This window comes from Bubalus kerabau, chromosome 12 (assembly GCF_029407905.1).
Source record: "Bubalus kerabau isolate K-KA32 ecotype Philippines breed swamp buffalo chromosome 12, PCC_UOA_SB_1v2, whole genome shotgun sequence".
Lineage (NCBI taxonomy): Eukaryota > Metazoa > Chordata > Mammalia > Artiodactyla > Bovidae > Bubalus > Bubalus kerabau.
Genome location: NC_073635.1, coordinates 83,040,717 through 83,059,189, shown reverse-complemented (window position 1 = coordinate 83,059,189; position 18,473 = coordinate 83,040,717). Strand labels below are relative to the sequence as shown.

Below are 18,473 nucleotides of genomic sequence, written 5' to 3'. Positions count from 1 at the left end.
AAGTGAAGGCTTCTGGGAGGAGCACGACTCATTACGGCCCGGAATTATCTTCTCACTTTTGACTCCAAGGAGCCTTTCTACGCATGGGTTAGTGTCTCCTTTATCAGACAGAGTTTTTTCCTTTCTTTGTCCTGGCCACAATTATGCCCTTAAGGTAAGGGACAAAGACCGGCCATTTATCCTGTTTCTTGTTGGGTATAAATTCCTCAATGGGAGCCCAGCTGTCTCTGATGTCAAGAAATGCAAAGAGGAGGCTGGCTGACTGTAAATTCCCCAACTTGGAGCCCACCTATATCCTACCTCAAGTAAGGCATCGCTGAGCCTTCTTCTCAGCTGGCTTGGACCTTGGGATTCTGTGTCCATCCTGGCTGAATCCAGTTTTAGCAAAAATTCTGCCAAAGTCAGTTGAGAGAGAATCCCCCACCAGGATACCCCCCACCAGGACAAGATCAAGGTCCTTATCCTTCACTCTTAATGCCCAACCCTTAGACTGCCTGAGATAAGACCTGTTAGACCAGTTCAGCAAGGACCCTTGATGTCTCTTCTTAATAACCTTCCATCCATGGAACCCTCGCTTTGAGAGTTGGTTTGTTGTTTCAGGTTGAGCCCGATTGCTCTCCCATGACCCAGTTCCCCATTACAACAGTCTTCAATAGTCTTCCTTACCCTTTTGACAAGTGTTGAAAGAACATTTTCTCTAACACTGTATTGTAGGTTTCTGACCATAAATTCAAAAGGTGATTGTGAAATTTTAAAAATGGAAATGTTCAAATAATTCAAATTATTTAACTAGCACATAACTAACACAATCCTTAGGATAGACTGTATTATTCTCTGTAACAACCAAGACCCTTTTATAACAGAACTATGTCACTTTCACAGTTCATTGTCCTGTTGTTATATATTTTTATGCCACTCTAACAACAAATATTCTAAATCCTTGCATTCCCTTTCAGGAAGAGGAACTGCAAATTCCATGCTGCTTCCTGAAAGGATTTTAGTAGCAGCAAGCTCTCTCTCTCCCTCTCTCTCACACACACACCCCATGGGCCCAAAAAACACACCGTGCTAAAGCAGTGTCTATGACATGCCATAAAACTTAAAAAGTTCTACCTTCAAAGAGGGAAAGAACTAAAAAATATTAAATTGTACATTGAAAAGTACCCTATATATTACGATCAATATTATCTATTATGATTTCCTCTTAGATAGAGTGATAGACTGTATTTATAGTTTACAGCATATCCCATGAATCAAAACCAATCTTTGAGATGAATCCTAAGTGTGTGTGTGTGTGTATGGGTGTGTGTAAATCTTCTATGTATTTACTTACCAGTTTCTCCAGCTGTTTTATTCTTCCCATGAGGCTTATATAGAACATATGAGCATCCTTTTACATGGAAGTGGTCGTTAATTTGTCTAAACCACCTGAAAAATAACAAGAAGACTCACTCATAGCAACAATTCCAAAGAAAGTGCTATTCCAATTTCAGTAAAATTCGGGCAGAGCCCAAGCCTGGCATATGTATCACAAGTTGGGTTTGAACGGTCAGATACAGGGTTTACTATCAATGTACACCTACAGAATTATTATTTTGCAGAACTAGAAATAAGGTCTTCCTCTAAACACAGGCTTCATACCTCATAAGTGTCGTATTTCCAGTGAAGGGGCCGAACCTAATATCTTCAAATGGAGGCTGAAAGCCCAAAATATGTAAAGCTTCCTCCTGGGTGATGGGTGGAAGACTACAAAAGAAATATGGTCTTTCATTTGACAATTTCCATCATACGCAAATGCAACCTGTCTCAATGTTACTGTCTCATTTGCAAACAGTTTTATTAAAATTTTACATTTTTATCTTATCAAAAACAATGCATACATTTATTTTTAGCTAAAAGGTTTCAAACAAAATATGGCAGTTTTCCCCCAATTTCTAAAAAATCTGTTCTTAAAAATCTTCCATTATAGGGACTTCCCTGCAATGCAGGGAATCCACCTGCAATGCAGGGGATGTGGGTTTGATCCCTGGTCAGGGAACTAAGATCCCACATTCTGCAGGACAACTAAGTCTGTGCATCGCAACTAAGACCCGATGCAATCAATAAATAAATACATTTTTTTAAAAGAATATTTTTAAAAATCTTTCATTATTCCATATTTCAAAATTTTCCATTATAGCAAAAGCAACACCAAAGAACTTCTGAATTTGGAGTTTAGAGATAGCTTATCAAACTTACTTTCCAGCTCCCATTGTGCTATACAAGAAATTCCAACAAGAAACTAACGAGGAGATGCCACAAGAAGTCTTATATTGTGGTCGGCTTATGCAGTACCTGAAAAAGTAAAAGACTGTTTTCTTCACTTGAATAAACACAAAATACGCATATAAAAACAGAACACTCATGGCAACTGAGCATGTTAGCATAATGAAAACTTTGATCATTCAAACCAATGTTAAATATTCATTCATTTAAAGTATTTTCATATTTGTTAAACACATTATAAATGCATAACTGGCTCAAATGGTAAAGAACACACCGGGCAGTGCAGCAGCTCAGGAGATGCACGTTCAGTCCCCGGGTCAGGAAGATCTCCTGGCAGAGGAAATGGTAACCCGCTCCAGTATCCTTGCCTGGAAAATCGCATGGACAGAGAAGCCTGAAGGGCTTTAGTCCATAGGGTTGCAAAGAGTGGGAGATGACTGAGCATGCATGCATTGTAAACGCATAACAATAAATCATGCTTTTTAAGAATGATGGCTAAGTATGACTAGTTAAAGTGAATGTTACTCAAACGAATGGAAAAAAATTACAGCTATATAAATTTAGATGCCAGCTCCTAAAATTTCAATGCAAACTCCTAGTTGAGCTACGTGTATGACTGTTAGCAACTTTAGCTGTAGGAATTCTTTATATTGTCTGGATATCAATCCCCTATCAGATACATGATCTGCAAACATTTTCCCCCACCTTGCAGGCTGCCTTTTCACTTTGTTGATTGTTTCCTTTGGTGCACAGCAATGTTTAAGTTTGACGTAGTCCCATTTGTCTATTTTTGCTTTTGCTACCTGTGCTTTTCGTGTCATACTCCAGAAATCACTGCCAAATCCAATGTCATGAAGATTGTCCCCTATGTTCTAGGATCTTATAGCTTTAGGTCTTACATTTAGGTCTTTAATCAATTTTGAGTTAATTTTTGTGTATGATGTGAAGTAAGGGTCCAGTTTCATTCTTTTGCACGTGGATATCACAGCACTCTTTTCCAAAGAGACTGTCCTTTCCCCATCTTGTGGTCTTTACACCCTTGCAGAAGATTATTTGCCTATTTGCGTGAATGTTTATTTCTAAGCTCAATTCTGTTCCATTGGTCTATGTCTGTCTTTATGCTGTGTAATAAGTTTTGAAATCAGGAAGTGTGTGGCCTGTGTTGCCCTCCTGTAAGCACCACGTTCCTGTAAATCCCTAGAGGCAGTGTTCTCAGCTGGCATACAACTGGTAAGATAATCAGGTAGTGATCAGCACAGTGTCTTCCCCTGCAATCCTCCCTGCATCTCTGTAGTGCTGACCTGGATCTCCTGAAAGAATTCAGATTCTTCCCCTCTCACACCACAGCTCATACCCCTAGATTTAACCAGAGTCACCATGGTTCGGGGGTGTCACCTGAAATGTAGAGCAACCTGCATTGTTTGAGGCCAGCAGTAGTCTATGAGGTCTCAGTATCTCCTCTCTGTTAATACATAATGTATGGGATCTGATGAGTATGTATTAGAAATGATAGTTTGGGGATGCTGCTATTTCTTTGTTTCAGGGAAGATAGAGGATTTCCTGTTTTTCATTTTCTTGTTATTGTTTTCATGGTTTTGAGGGAAGAAGTGGAGTAAAAAGACCTTATTCTGCCATGGTTCAATCTCCCTCCTCCATCTTACACACTAAATCCTTAGGATCAAGCTTAGGGACTGTTAAGGTTTTTCATACTTCTTCATCAGTCCAAACTTTTTACCAGTCTTGTTCATGACCAGCTTAAAACTTTTACTGACATTCTGTGGGTCTTTCCATTCCATCTCTAACCTTGTAACATTCTCCAGGAAATATACTTGTCATCCAGGTAATTTTTCCCCTTAGATTATTTCTCACATCTATCTTTCCTCATCCAAATCTTTATGGCCTTACATGTTACACTATTAAGAATAATTACTCATATATGTGGTTATAACAAATCCTAAGTCAAAGGGATTCAGAACAAAATGCATAAAACCTCGCTCCAAAGAAAGTAAAATTAATGTTTTTATCTGTGTCACTTCTCCAATACAGTCTACCAGTTTATCTTTGTGAAATATGCTTTTGTTAAGAAAGCATCAGTGGATTATCTCTACCCTGGAAAAAAGTTCTAAATCCTTAACCTGACATCCAGGAAATAGACTTTGAAAGGTGTTATAAAGAAAGACCAAGGACTCTGGAGTCCAATTCTCTTCAGTTTCAATGCAAGATCTACGTATTTGCCATGTGATCTTGGGTAAGTTTCTTAGCTGCTCTGAACCTCACTTCAGACAGACCAGTCTACTCCTCATTACCAACCTGCCAGACACTTTCCTACCATCCATTCAAAGACCTTTAGACCCTCTACCCCCTCGTTTTCCTTTCTTAAGCCCCAGCTTCTCAGTGAAGCATTTCAGTGATCATCACCTCCTCTCATGTTGGTTGTTTATTCCCACCCACCATCTGACCAAGTTCCTGAGATATTTTACATTTTTCTCTCTTCTCAACTAGATTGGAGAATAAAGTCCTGTTTTCTGCCTCTCTGTACTCAGCCCACAGCAAAGCATCTAATATTTATAAAATAAGAGAAAGAAATCTAATATTTCTAAAACATCACACCAAAGAATTTTTAAAACCTCAAATCACAGGTTAGCAGTACCTAAAAACTATCATGACTTAAACATCCTTTTCTTTAGAATAGGAACTCTATGTTATGGCCGCCAAATAGCCCCAGCTGCTAAGTGGAAGATCTTCTCATTAAAGGAATGCCAGTTAGTAAAGGCCGGAGAAGGCAATGGCACCCCACTCCAGTATTCTTGCCTGGAAAATCCCATGGGCAGAGGAGCCTGGTAGGCTGCCGTCCATGGGGTCGCTAAGAGTTGGACACGACTGAGCGACTTCACTTTCACTTTTCACTTTCACGCATTGGAGAAGGAAATGGCAACCCTCTCCAGTGTTCTTGCCTGGAGAATCCCAGAGACGGGGGAGCCTGGTGGGCTGCCGTCTATGGGGTCGCACAGAGTCGGACACGACTGAAGTGACTTAGCAGCAGCAGCAGTTAGTAAAGGCAGAAGAAATGAGAGAATTTTGAAAAATCACCATTTTATAACAGGATTCAGGCAGGGGTCATCAGTGGGTTTGGTTAAAACCACTAGGTGAAAAGTTGATGGCTGTCTAGATGTTGGCTCAAAGCCACTGCCAACAGTGTGATGACCTGATGGCGGCAAAGGGAAGAAAGGGACCTGACAGTGTGGCTGAGGCTGTGGTCCCCGTATTCCAGGGATCACTCTTAGAAGCTTGAATCCCGAAAGAGCAGACTCCACATACTTTCTGATGGGATACAGTATGAAGGACACAAGGTCACCAAGACAGTGTTCTTGCCCCCAAGTATTCAACCAGAATCTAATCATGTCTTTACACCTAACTTCCAGTTTACAAGGACCGCTGTGTGTGTGCTCAGTAGCTCAGTCATGTCCGACTCTTTAGGACCCCATGAACTGGAGCCCTCCAGGCTCCTCTGCCCATGGTATTTTCCAGGGAAGAATACTGGACTGGGTTACCATTTCCTTCTCCAGGGGATCTTCCTGACGTGCCTCTCCTACATTGGCACGTGGATTCTTTACCACTTTACCAGGGAAGCCCAAAAATGAGATACTAAGGAAATGTTTGTTAACTTCGTTAGGTATGACAGTGGTACTGTGGTTAGGTAAAAAAGGTCAATTTTTAGCAATTACCATCGTCTGAGGTCTAATACTTTCCGCTGCTTAATATCTTCAAGAGGAGAATACTGAGGCCACTCCCTTTGATGTCTTCCTTTCTTATCTGAAGTTTTTTTCTTGGAAACTTGCTTCTTTCCATTGCCTGGAACACAAGAGTATAAAAATGAGGTAAGATGAAGTAAGATCCCAAAACAATACAACTAATTATGCAACAAATATCAAAGTAGCTAGGTCTAAAAATGCTATTCACAAACATATTCAAAACTGTATGTATCTTCAAGAATACCCTCTGCCTTAAAGAAAGGGATAGAGAATAAAAATACATTTAAAGAACCATGAATGTTATTTCCTATCAGGTTCTTATATTTTAATCCTTGGGCTAGTCACTTAGCTAGCAAAAGAATCAATCACAAAATGCTTAGCCACATTTAGAAAATCAAATTAGCAATGGTAAAATATTTAACGAGACCAATTTCCAGAAAATGAATCCTTTCTATAAAACAATAAAACCACATTAACGTTACTCTGCTGAGAAAGTAAAAGCATCAGATCCAATAATCTGATGATGTGATGTTTAAAAATAGCTCCAGGCCTCCAGAGACCACAAAGTGAATTAAGAATGATGCATGCAAGTACATTATTAAAATGCAACTTTAGCACCAGGAGCCAGAATGGGAAACAAAGCCTCCTTTCTGTGCAAGTAGATATATATGTGTGCACAGACAGACACACAGACACCACACACATTCTCCAAAAGACACAAAAGACAACACAGTGGTTATCTACGGAGGGGAAGGGAAAATTGGGAGCCTCACCAAAGGGAGACAAAAGTGAATTTTTACACTCTTTGATTTTTATACTTTTTTGTTTCCATTTAGTGGATCACCCAATCAAAAAATAATAAAAATTAAAATATTATTAATTAACATCCAAGCCTCGTTTCACTAAAACACCATGGACATTTCACATAGCTATGTGCACTTTATATCTTTATTTTTATTTTCGATCTCACCGCATGTAGGATCTTAGTTCCCTGACCAGATATCCAACCTGAACCCTCTGCATTGGAAGCGCAAAGTCTTAACCACCGGATCACCAGGGAAGTCCTAGCTAGATGCACTTTAAAACCCCTCACACGTATTACATTTTAAACAAAATCAATCTGCTATAAAAATTAAATAAAAGCTAATATTTCATTTTCATGAGTCAGTCATAAATTAGACAATAGAGATTATAGAGATACATGTTTAGAAAACAAACGTGGAAGAAGATCCTTTTTCTTCATTCAAGATGCTCTACAATGAAACCATCTGGCACCCAAAACCAGCTGGAACCATAAAGACCTACTGTATAGCACAGGGAACTATACTCAATAATTTGTAATAACTTGTAAGGGGAAAGAATCTGAAAAATATATATGTATATGTATAACCCAACCACTGAACTGTATACCTGAAACAGCAAGACACTGTAAATCAACTATACTTTAACAAAATTTAAAAAGACAGGTCATATGTCCTCCATCCATAATGGAACTAAATTAGACATTGGTACTTAGAAAAACCCTAAATATATGGAAATAACATAGCGTACTTCTAAATAAGGTATTTATCAAGGAAGAAATAATAAGGGAAATTGGAAAATATTTCAAATTAAATATAGTTAAAAATAAACTGTATTAAAATCTATGGTCTTCAGCAAAAACAGCACTCAAAGTAAAAGTGTTAGTTGCTCAGTGGTGTCTAACTCTTTGTGACCCCAGGGACTGTAGCCCACCAGGCTCCTCTGTCCATGGGATTCTCCAGGCAAGATACTGGAGTGATATGCAATTTCCTCCCCCAGAGGATCTTCCAGACCCAGTAATCGAACCTGGGTCTTCCACATTACAAGCAGATTCTTTTCCATCAGAGCCACCAGGGAAGCCCCAAAACAGTACTTGGTGAGCAATTTTAGAGCGTTTAATACTGACACAGAAAAGTCTTGCATCAAGAGGATAGAAAATAAAGAACAAAATAAACCCAAAATAAGAGGAACAAAATAGTAAAGAGCATAAATCAGTGAAACAAAAACAGACAATTCAGAAAATTAGTAAAGCTAAAAGCTGGTTATTTGAAAAGACAAAGCTGATACACCCACTGCTAGGAAAAAAAAAAAAAAAAAAAAGAACATAAACTACCAGCATTGGGGATGAAAAAGGAGTTATCACTAAAGACCCGACAGGTGTTAGAGGGATACAAGGAACTGTTAGGAACAGCTTTATGTGAACACCTTTACAATGTAGATGAAATGCACAGATTAAACTGACAGAATCTATGGAAATCAAGACAACTCCATAACTATATTTCGAGATTGTTATTACCCCTCTGAAAACCCCTCAGAAAACAGGATGCGAGAACACTTCCCAATGGCACTAGTGGCAAAGAATCTGCCTGCCGATGCGGGTGTGATCCCTGGGTCAGGAAGGTCTCCTGGAGGAGGGCATGGCAACCCACTCCAGTATTCTTGCCTGGAGAATCTCATGGACAGAGGAGCCTGACGGGCTCCAGTCCATAAGCTCACAAAGAGGCAGACACAAACTGAAGCAACTTAGCACACACAAGACAGCTCTACAATCGTACTTAGAGATTGTGATCAGCCCTCTGAAAACCCCTCAGAAAACAGGAAGAAAGAGCACTTCCCAACACGTCTTAGGAGACCTGAACAGATATCACCAAAAAAAAATTATAGACCAATCACCCACAAATAGAGACACAAAGTGAAATTCTGATGACTCCCCAAGAATTACAAATTTACAAAACATTCTGTGAAACAAGTTGATTTTGTCAATGAACATGCAGATCGACAGAGATTTTACAAAATGATCCGAAAAGCCAAGAAATAATACGAACTTGACTTCTGCCTCTTTCTAGCTGTGCAAGTGTATCCCAAAATCGATCCCCTCTATGCCTCCATTCCTTCACCTATAAAATGAAGATAACAGAACCTACCTCACAAAATTCCAGTCTTACTGTGAGTTCCAAAGAAAGACGGGAAGGGCATTAGGATGTGTTCCAGAACTACCACATTGCGAAAGTGAAGACTACACGACACCCCCTCACATTGTGCAGTGTGCAACCTACTCGGTGGCACCTGGAGACCCTGCTGAGTGCTCAAAACTTTTTAACAACAGAAAAGTCAGACTGTTATATAGTAACAAAGAAAACTAGATGCTTCATTGGGAAATACGAATTCACATCGCTGCGAAACAGAAATACTATGTTATTCTAGCTACCTCATTACCCATTTCTAAACTACTGCGTACTTATCTGTAATACTTCCGTTTAACAGCACTCTTAGATTTGGCCCAAGCTCTCAAAACACAAGGGTTAAGTTTGAAATTTCCAATGGCAACACATTAATGAACTAAGTGTCTTACCCCCAAGGTTATTTTTTAAAACTATAATGAAATACCAACTCAATGGACATGAGTTTGCGCAAGCTCCGGGAGCTGGTGATGGACAGGGAAGCCTGGCATGCTGCAGTCCATGGGGCTGCAAAAAGCTGGACACGACTGAGCGACTGACCTGAATTGATCATGAAAAACAACACAATGAAAGTGTTAGTCACTCAGTTGTGCCCATCTTTTTGTGACTCCACAGACGGTAGCCCACCAGGCTTCTCTGTCCATGGGGATTCTCCAGGCAAGAATACTGGAGTGGGTTGCCATTCTGTTCTCCAGGGGATCTGGGTTGCCATTCCGTTCTCCAGGGGATCTTCCTGAACTGGGTCTCCTGTATTGCAAGAAAATATGCCTAATTGCAAGTTTAAACAAGTGATATTGCTTGTTTTCTTCTTATTTTCACTTGGGAACATCCAGGCTCCTTCCTCACCTGATTTGTGTTTCAAATTCGTGGTCACTCCATCAAATTCAGATTTATCAATTTCCCATGCGAGAGGTAGCTTGCCCAGGCTGTTGGATAAGTTCTCCAAGCTGTTTTCTTCATTGTAGATGATGTCCGACGTACTGGCTGAGATGCCAATGTACCTTGAGGAATTATTTGCCGCAGATAAAGAGGTACTATCAGAGAGGCAAGAACGGGCTGGATTTGGAGTTTTATAGATTGAGGTGGCCTGGTTGAGAAAGGCATAGTCTGAGCAGATGGCGTAAATCTTCTCCCGAGTGTGGGTCACTGGACAGCTCCACGGATAATGACCATCTCCTCTGGGACCCAGGGGTTCTCCGGAGGCACGGGTGCAGAAAGACTGAACGGCACCTTGCAGGCTCTCTTCGGGAGACCTTCTCTCGGATTTGTGCTCACCATTTCCAGAATCATCTGCCCCTTCTGCTTCTGCAACGTTAGGCATTGAACGCAACTATGAAAGTTCTGTTGTGAGGAAGAGGGTGCCACGCTTTCTATTTCTTGAGAAACAGCTGTGACAATCGTTTACAGCATTCTGCAAAAACGTGAGAGCTGCAAAAATGGGCTCCTAAGGAAAGAGGGAGGAGACAGAAAGATCAACAACCCACTAGACACTGCAAAATGCAAACACATATTCTAAGTGTTTCACAGGCCTTCATTCGATAAATATTTATTTCACAACTACTGTACACTTAAGTTGTGGTCACTGACCATCTGTCTGGTTAAAAATTATTTTTAAATGATGCTTTAGGATAATCAAGGATGAGATGGTTGGATAGTATCACTGATTCAGTGGACATGAACTTGGAAAAGCTCCAGGAGATAGTAAGGGACAAGGAGGCCTGGCAGGTTGCAGTCCATGGGGTTGCAAAGAGTCAGAGACGACTTAGCGACTGAACAACAAATAGGATAATAAAAAGACCAATGACTCCATTTAAAGATGGGAAAAATATCTGCACAGTCATTTCTCCAAAGATGATGTAGCAATGATCAATAAGCACATAAAAATATGTGCCTCACTAGCCTTCATGGAAATGCAGATCAAAGCCACAGTAAGATACCACGTCATACTGATCCAGGCGGCTTGAATCAAAAAGACAGATAATCATAAGGATCGAGGAGGAAGTGGAGAAACTGGAACCCTCATACAATGCTGGTGGAAATGCAAAATGCTCCAATGACTTTGGAAAACAGCTCCTTAAACGTTATACATGAAGTTAGCATATGATCCAGCAATTTCACTCCTCGGAATATATCTAAGAGAACTGGAGACGTCTGTCCACACAAATGTCCAGAGCAGTACTACTCATAATAGCTTAAAAAAAAAAAAAAAAAGGAAACTACCCAATTCTCATCAATTGATGATTGGATAAATAAGATGTAGTCTATCCATACGATGAAATACTATTGGACAGTAAGAAGAAACGAAATACTGATCCATGCTACAACATGGGTGAACCTTGAGAGCATTATGCTAAGTAAAGGAAGCTAGTGATAAAGGACCAGAGAGTGTGTAACTCCTTTTACATGAAATGCTCAGACTGGGAAAAGGTACACTGACAGAAATTAGATTAGGGATTACCTAAGGGCTTGTGAGGCGAAAGGGGATTGGCAGTGATGGGGTTTCTTCTTGGAGGAATGAAAATATTCCCTGATTGTGATGATGAATGCACAACTTTGTGAATGTAGTAAGAGCCACTGAATTGTACACTTTAAACAGGTGCACCAGGCTCCTCCTCATTAGAGAAGATGCCCACACCCTTTTCTCTCTGGATGTGTATCACTGCCTTGTTTCTGTCTTAAATAAACAAACTGTTTCTCTGTGTTTGCTCCCAAAATAAGTAATAAAGAAATGAACATAAATAGATAGATATAAATAAGTAAGTGAATTGTATGGTATATAAGCTTCCCTGGTGGCTCAGTGGTAAAGAATCCGCCTGCAAGGCAGGAGCCGTAGAAGATTGGGATTGGATCCCCAGGTCAGGAAGATCCCCCGGAGGAAGGCACAGCAACCCACTCCAGTATTCTTGCCTGGAGAATCCCATGGACAGAGGAGCCTGGGGGACTACACTCTATAGGGTCACATAGAGTCAGACACGACTGAAGCAACTTAGCACGCACACACTCATGGTGTATCAGTTCAGTTCAGTTCAGTCGCTCAGTTGTGTCACATCTCAAAACTCTACATGCATCACCACAATGAATTATAGCCCGTAGTGACTAACTTCTGATCAGTCTCAGGAAAAACTGAGTTTCAGGCGTACACCTAGCCTTTGGCGAAGAAAACAAACTTTAATAACAACTGAGGGTTATCTGAGGAAGTTGAAGATTTAAACAAAAGGAAGACCTTGGTGAATCAAACCATTCCAGGTGATATGGGAGATCCCCTGAAGCAAGTGCCGGAGCAGAGTGAGCCCACCTCCCCAGGGACCACTTCATAGATAAAACCCACCCAGGGTAACCAGTTGGAATGTGACCAGTTATTGTCTCTGCCCCTTCACTTACTTGAAAAACTAGAAATGAGAATAGTTTTCCTAGGTTACAGGAAAATGATTATAATAAAACCCATCCTCAAATACTGAATAACAAAAACCGATGATTAAGACACTGGAATCTGTAAAGCAATTATCCTTCAATTAAAAAATAAATTAAAACTATACATTGGAAAGGACCTGATGCCAGGAAAGATTGAAGGCAGGAGGAGAAGGGGGCAACAGAAGATGAGATGGTTGGATGGCATCACCGATGGACTCGATGGACATGAGTTTGAGCAAACTCTGGGAGATAGTGAAGGACAGGGAAGCCTGGCGTGCTGCAGTCCATGGGGTCGCAAAGAACCAGACAGGACTGAGCAACTGAGCAACAGAAGCGATAAGCAATCATAGAAGATGGTTCCCACAACAGCCCTGGAGTCTGTGAGAAGAAACCAGCACAGCTACTGCATGTCCCTCATGGAATTTATGGAACAGAGCTCCACACGAGGAGGACCCCACACATCCTGTGTGCTGTGCTTAGTTGCTCAGTCGTGTCCAACTCTTTGCAACCCCATGGACTGTAGCGCACCAGGCTCCTCTGTCCATGGGATTCTCCAGGCAAGAATACTGGAGTGGGTTGCCATGCCCTCCTCCAGCGGATCTTCCCAACCGAGGGATCGAACCCAGGTCTCCCGCATTGCAGGCAGATTCTTTACTGTCTGAGCCACCAGGAAAGCCCCCACATATCCTAGGGAAGATTTTATTTTCTTTCTTTCGAAGGAATGCTTCCTCCATAGTCATACATTTCGGACAGTGATTTTTTTTAGTACTTTATGCAGAGTTCAGTTATTTGCAGGAGGAGGGCTGGTTTGGCGGGAGCTTCATTGCCAAAGGCGGAACCTCCACGGGTTTTTTGCTTTTTGGTCAAGAAATCCTAGGAGTAGCGGATCTATCGACAGGAAGCTTTGCCGGTTTTTCCTTCTTCCTCATCTCCTGATGCGATGGTAGCTGCTGCTGCAGCTAAGTCGCTTCAGTCGTGTCCGACTCTGTGCGACCCCACAGACGGCAGCCCACCAGGCTCCCCCGTCCCTGGGATTCTCCAGGCAAGAACACTGGAGTGGGTCACCATTTCCTTCTCCAATGCATGAAACTGAAAAGTGAAAGTGAAGTCGCCCAGTCGAGTCTGACTCTTAGCGACCCCATGGACCACAGCCTACCAGGCTCCTCCGTCCATGGGATCTTCCAGGCAAGAGTACTGGAGTGGGGTGTCATTGCCTTCTCCGGATGTGACAGTAGAGGAAGATTCAAAAAGAAGCTCTGGGTAGGGCTTCCCTGGTGGCTCAGCGGTAAAGAAGCTGCCTGCAGGAGACGTGGGTTCGATCTCTAAACCGGAGAGATCCCACAGGCCGGGGAGCAACTAAGCCTGTGAGCCACAAGTACTGGGCCTGCGCTCTAGAGCCCGCGAGCCACAGCTACTGAAGCCCTCACGCTGAGAGCCGTTGCTCTGCAGCAAGAGATGCCACCGCAACGAGAAGGCGGTGCACCACGACCAGAGAACAGCCCCACTCTCCACAACTAGAGAAAAGCTCACGCAGCAATGAAGACCCAGCACAGTCAAAAGTAAAATAAATAAATAAAATTAATGAAAAAAAAAAAAAGACAGAGAGAGAGAAGAAGCTCTGTGTATCTGAGGTTGTACAGGCCAAACTCTAAGCTACTCTCTTAGCAGATGCCCTAGCAAAGCATTTTCTTTTTTAAAAAATTTTGTTGAAGTACAGTTGATCTACAACGCTGTGTTAATTTCTGCTGTACAGAAAAGTGACTTAGCTATGCTCACACACACACACACACATATATATACACATATACGTTTACACACACACACATATATACACACACACACACATCCTTTTTCACATCCTTTTCCAGTATGGTTTATCACAAGATATTGAATATAGCTCCCTGAGAGCAAAGTATTTCCTACTCCTTTCCTGTTTTTCTCATGCCTTTCACTAAAAGCCACAGTGGGGAATAGAAGGAGGTCTTATTTCTGGGTTGGGGTTGTGTGGGTGGGTTGCAGGAGGGTGGGACATGAAACAGAGCATGCGGCCATGGTGAGGGGCGGTGAACAAAGGTTTAGGGGGCTGGCCGGGTGGGTCAGGGTACACAGAAATGTTCCAGGCCTTGTCCTGTTATCTCTTCATCTCAGACTTAGCTTCTGCTTTGACAGAGCTTGCTTCCTCAGATTAAATGGAATTTTGCCTATGGGACCAGCTCTCTGTGCAGCAGGGTGGGGATGTCTGAACAAAGCTAATCTGGAACATATATAAGAGAATATATATGCGTGCTGCAGTCCATGAGGTCACAAAGAGTCAGACACGACAGCGGCTGAACAGCATCAGAATAGGAGAATATTCTTATCAGAAACATCAGGATGAATGGGAATGAAGTTTAAAAGGGAAGGGATTTATGTCTATGTATAGGCTTCCCATGACGCTTACTCCTTCGAAGGAAAGTTATGACCAACCTAGATAGCATGTTGAAAAGCAGAGACATTACTTTGCCAACAAAAGTCCATCTAGTCAAGGCTATGGTTTTTCCAATGGTCATGTATGGATGTGAGAGTTGGACTGTGAAGAAAGCTGAGCGCCAAAGAATTGATGCTTTTGAACTGTGGTGTTGGAGAAGACTCTTGAGAGTCCCTTGGACTGCAAGGAGATCCAACCAGTCCATTCTGAAGGAGATCGGCCCTGGGTGTTCATTAGAAGGACTGATGCTGAAGATGATTTTTATAAACCATTTCTTTCTGCTCCTAGGTCCCTGCCCATTCCCATGCATTGACATTTCTAACCTGACCTGTGCACAGATAATGGAAAGTAAATCGTGTACACATATGTGATCACGTGACTCCCCTGCCTAAAACTCTCTGCTATGAAAACAAAAAGCCAACTGGCTTTCTCTCTCTCTTTACCTCCACCTCACTCTCCTCTCCCCATGGACCATGTTTCCTTCCTCTGAATGCTGTCTCCTCCCTCTTCTCCTTTATTTACTTAATTCCCCTTATCCTTCATGTGCCGGGTGCTAAGTTGCTTTAGTGGTATCCACTGCTTTGCGACCCCAGGAACTGTAGCCCTGCAGGCTCCTCTGTCCATGGGTTCTTCAGGCAATACTGGAGTGGGTTGCCCTTTCCTGCTCCAGGGGATCTTCCCAAGCCTGGGTCCGAACCTGAGTCTCTTAGGTCCTCTGCATTAGCAGGTGGGTTCTTCACCACTAGAGCCACCTGGGAAGGCCACATTTGGATGTCAGTCAAATGTCACTTTCTTCCAGATGCTTCCTTCCTTCAGTGAGACCAGGAGACCCTGTACAAACTCAGTACCTCCCCTTCACAGGTCTTTCATTGCTAAGTTGCGACCCCATGGACTGTAGCCCATGAGATTCCTCTGTCCATGGGATTTTCCAGGCAAGAATACTGGAGTGGGTGGCCATTTCCTTCTCTAGGGGATCTTCCCCACCCAGGGATGGAACAGGAGTATCCTGCGCTGGCAGGCAGATTTGTACACTGAGACTTCACAGGTCTTGCTGCTGCTGCTGCTCAGTCACTTCAGTTGTGTCCGACTCTGTGCAACCCCAGAGATGGCAGCCCACAATACTCCCCCATCCCTGGGATTCTCCAGGCAAGAACACTGGAGTGGGATGCCATTTCCTTCTCCTCACAGGTCTTACCAGGGTGCAATTCTAGATCGTGTGTTTATATGATGAATCTCTGTCTCCTGCAAATCTGGTTTTCCTGACTACTTTATCCCCAGGGTGATTTGTAAAAGTCTCATCAATAGATATATATTTAAGCCCCTGCAGCATCCTAGGCATTATTGTAAGCCCGGGATTAGGAGCCCAGATTCCAGGAGGGCTTACCAGGAGTGGCCTTGGCAACCAGGACCTGAAGTTCTAGGCAAGGGGACTCCTTCTCCTCCCAGGCTCTCATCGGTGAGAACTGAGGTTCCCTCATCCAGTAAAGGAGGCCATGCTCTATGATGATTTACTAGTAAGACTGAATGCAGGGCCTAAGCTTCAGGACTTAATGATTTATTCATAAAATCCTATGAGAAGCAACAGTACTCTTTAGCTCCGTGTAGAAGAAATCTCATCAAATGGCCAGCTTCAAATGCACAGCTGGAGGAAAGATTTTTGTCACTGGAAGTAACTGCTAGGTAAAATAAACATTTGGAAATAACACTATTCATGGCCTCAGTTACACTCTTTTCTGGTTGTATTTTAAGCATCAGGTTTGCTTAGAGAACGAAGTATCTTTAAAAGGCTTCCAATAAAGGCTTCCACGTAGGACCACTATTGTGATCTATATATTCTGCCCAAGGCCGCTGAGACCAAGGGCAGCGAAGGACTTAAGAAGGATGGAATGAATAGACGCCAGAGGGCCAGACGCGCTAAGCCCACGGGGTCTGATCTTCGTCTGCCCCCCTCCCTCCGCCAGCCCCCTCCGCACGCCCTCCAGGCCCCTTCCTCCCTCAGACCTGAGCCCCTGCCCAGGCAGAGGCGCCCGCCTCCGAAGGATGCCGGGGGGAGGTAGGGGGGTGGTTGTCTACGCGCGCTCCGGCCAGCGGCGAGCCCCGGCTCCCGGGCAGGCGATCGGAGGCCCAACCGCCCTTCTCTGCGAAGCTGGCGGCGCCGCCGGCTCGGAGGCCCCCGGGATGAAGACGACAGTGGCGCAGGCCTGCCGCTTGCAGCCGCCGCCAGCGGAGGCGGAGGCGGCGCCCGCCGGCAGGAAATAGAGCGGGGCTACCCCAGCCCGCGCCGCCAGACATCCCCGCGCATCCTCAGGCGCCGCGCACCCCCGGGCCGGGCAGCGGAGCCTCCGCGCCCTCCTCCCGCCCTTCACCCGCGCGCTATCCGCCTCTAGCCCGCGAGGGGGCCCGGGGGCGCGGGGCGGGTTGCGGCGCAAGGCAGTCCCGTACCCGGGCTAAGAGAAAGCCCCCGATTGGCGTTTCTGAATGCACAAGTTGATATGAGTACTAATGTTAACTGCCCCCCGAAGGAAACAGTACAGAAAACCCTCGCCTTGACCCCTGCCCGGGCCCTGGCTTTGGCTGGTGGGGCCACCGGCTCATCAGAGTTTGTGGGGCAGTCGACAAGGCCGAGAGGGAGAAAGGGGGAGAGGAGGAGGCTCCCGGTACGAGGTCGGAGCTGGCCGGGACCCCTCCGGCGACCGCGCGGGCCGTGCGGGGTGGGGGCCCGGCCACCGCGCTCTCCGGGCCGGGGCCCAGCTGAGCGTGGCGCGGAGGCTCGCGCCGCGCCAGCCGGGGGGCCATCGGTGTCCCCCGCCGCCCCTCCAAACCGGGCTTTGTTCCTGAGAAGACGCGTCCTTTCTCTCCCGGACGCTTCCCTCCACCCTGCGGCCCAGGTCTTCGCCCACTTCTTCCCCGGAGGACCGGTCCCCATGCAGGGGCGTCCACTCGTATGACCACCGGGCCCCGCGGAGAGCAGGTGGGAGGCGGCAGGCCTGGCCCAGCGGCGCTCAGTTGCCACCCCCTCGCCCCGGGTCCAGCGCGCAAGGCGCAAGGTCGTCGGCGGCCACCTCGACCCCCGCCCACCGCCCGAGGTACCTCTGGCCTGTCCGGTGGAATCGGGCCGCGGCGGTCGCGGCGGAGGCCGGCCCCGGTCCAGGATCACAGCTTCCAGCGCGCGGCCCGCGATGCGCCTCGGGTTACCCTGGGGCCGGCGTCTCGCGTCCCATCGGAGCGCGCGGGGACAGCGCCCAGACGGCCGTGCCGGGCGACCGATCGTCCGATGTCATGGGCAACACCTTCCTTTCATCGGGTTTTACACCTGTCCTCTGCACGTGCGGAGGATATGGTGGCAGTTCTTTTGTTTTTGTTTTTTTTTAATCTTAGCTGCTCCTCCAAGACGCGCGTGCCCCTTAATTGGGCATCTACTGTTTATCTGTCCCCTGAAAGCGGCTACCGCGAAGTAAATAAACGAGCGAGAGAAGGTTAAAAAAAAAAAACACAAAAAACAAAAAAAAAAAACCTGGCAGGATTTCCGCTAGCCCAGCCGCGAACTACACGTCCCAGGAAGCTCCGGCGCCAGGACGCGTGTCCACTCGGCCATCC

The 18,473-nt window shown here is 44.7% G+C and overlaps 1 protein-coding gene across 2 annotated transcripts in view; it reads right to left on the bottom strand.

Moving 5' to 3' along the window:
* LOC129624734 (basic immunoglobulin-like variable motif-containing protein) overlaps positions 1–18,383 on the bottom strand; it is a 62,664-nt gene extending 44,281 nt beyond the window's left edge. The window contains exons 1-6 of one of the 2 annotated variants that reach the window (XM_055542980.1): positions 17,967–18,383; positions 9,845–10,442; positions 5,991–6,117; positions 2,239–2,334; positions 1,642–1,746; positions 1,334–1,428 (exon numbers count right to left, since the gene is read on the bottom strand). In XM_055542980.1, coding sequence (XP_055398955.1) covers positions 1,334–1,428; positions 1,642–1,746; positions 2,239–2,334; positions 5,991–6,117; positions 9,845–10,319 — 898 coding nt within the window. In that variant the 5' untranslated portion in view covers positions 10,320–10,442; positions 17,967–18,383. The remainder of the gene's footprint in view (positions 1–1,333; positions 1,429–1,641; positions 1,747–2,238; positions 2,335–5,990; positions 6,118–9,844; positions 10,443–17,966) is intronic. The other variant, XM_055542979.1, reaches the window with a different exon arrangement.
* Positions 18,384–18,473: the final 90 nt, after the last annotated feature.